This window comes from Cynara cardunculus, unplaced genomic scaffold (genome assembly GCF_001531365.2).
Source record: "Cynara cardunculus var. scolymus isolate 2C unplaced genomic scaffold, CcrdV1 Un_Scaffold_10589, whole genome shotgun sequence".
Lineage (NCBI taxonomy): Eukaryota > Viridiplantae > Streptophyta > Magnoliopsida > Asterales > Asteraceae > Cynara > Cynara cardunculus.
The window spans coordinates 1-1,494 of record NW_020205944.1 but is presented as its reverse complement, the minus strand read 5'-3'; the positions used below and the strand labels follow the sequence as shown (position 1 = coordinate 1,494).

Sequence of the window (1,494 nt, the reverse complement as noted above, 5' to 3'; positions counted from 1 at the left end):
GTCGGAAAACTTCGGTCAGCTTATCAATTGACCAAGTTTGTTGGACAGGAAGAAAATGAGCCGATTTTGTGAGTCGGTCAACCACTACCCAGATTGCATCGTGTTTCAAGATCGTACGGGGTAATCCGACTATGAAATCCATAGTTATGTGCTCCCATTTCCATACTAGAATGTTCAACGATTGGAGAACACCACCCGGACGTTGATGTTCAATTTTAGCTTGTTGACAAGTGAGACAACGAGCTACAAAGTCGGTGATATCTCACTTCATTCCAATCCACCAGAAATGGTTACTCAAATCACGATACATTTTTGTTGTGCCAGGATGAACCAAAAACATAGAGTTATGAGCCTCGATCAAAATTAGATCTCTAAGCTCCGAGCTATTCGGAACACAAAGACGATCCCGAAACCACAACACGTGATCATCATCGATTCTAAACTCTAAACTAGAAGTCTCTTGTGCCTGCTGGAAATTTGCCCACAATTTACTATCATCTTGTTGGGCTTCTTTAATTCGAGAGATTAGAGTCGGTTCTACCATTAGATTCGATAGAATTTCTGTTTGCGAAGTCAGATAGATTTCTAGTCCGAACCATTTGATTTCTAAAGCCAATTCTGTAGAAACAATTAAAAAAGAAACTTGTTCCACAGCTTTACGGCTTAAAGCGTCGGCGACTACATTAGCTTTGCCCGGATGATACTATATCCGAAAATCATAATCTTTCAGATGTTCAAACCACCTTCGTTAATGCATATTTAAGTCTTTTTTAGTAAAGATGTATTTGAGGATTTTGTGGTCAGTGAAAACTTCACAGGTCTCACCGTATAAATAGTGACGCGAGATCTTGAGTACGAAGATCACTACAGCCAATTCAAGATCATGAGTCGGATAATTGACCTCATAAGGCTTTAATTGACGAGAAACATATGCGATTACTTTTCTGTGTTGCATAAGAACACAACCGAGATATTTCTTTGAAACATCACTGTAAACTTCAAACCCACCAATACCAGACGACAATACAAGAATAGGTGCGGTAATCAATCGATGCTTCAATTCCTCAAAACAAGATTCTTGTTCGGAACCCCAATTGAATTTGACTCATTTTCGAAGTAATCGGGTCAACGACAGAGATATTTTAGAGAAACATTCGACGAATCGTCTGTAATAGCCAGCCAGACCCAGAAAATCAYGAACTTTAGATACGTTCGTAGGTCGTGACCAATTAGTGACGGTTTCAATTTTCGCCGGCTCGACTTTGACACCTTCAGCAGAGATTATATGTCCGAGAAAAGACACTTGATCGAGCCCGAATTCACATTTGGAAAGTTTTGCATATAACTTTGTTGTTTGAAGAATCTCCAAAATAATTTGAAGATGTTGATCATGATGCTTTCTKGATTTTGAGTAGATCAGGATGTCATCAATAAACACGATAACAAATTCATCGAGATAATCCTTGAAAACTCGATTCATAAGATCCATAAAGA

The 1,494-nt window shown here is 38.8% G+C and overlaps 1 protein-coding gene across 1 annotated transcript; it reads right to left on the bottom strand.

Annotated features, from left to right (window-relative positions):
- Positions 1–262: 262 nt before the first annotated feature.
- Positions 263–703, bottom strand: LOC112505406 (the record flags this gene model as incomplete). Its single annotated transcript, XM_025109318.1, has 1 exon — positions 263–703. A coding segment is annotated over one exon (441 nt), but the record flags the coding sequence as incomplete, so codon positions are not given.
- Positions 704–1,494: the final 791 nt, after the last annotated feature.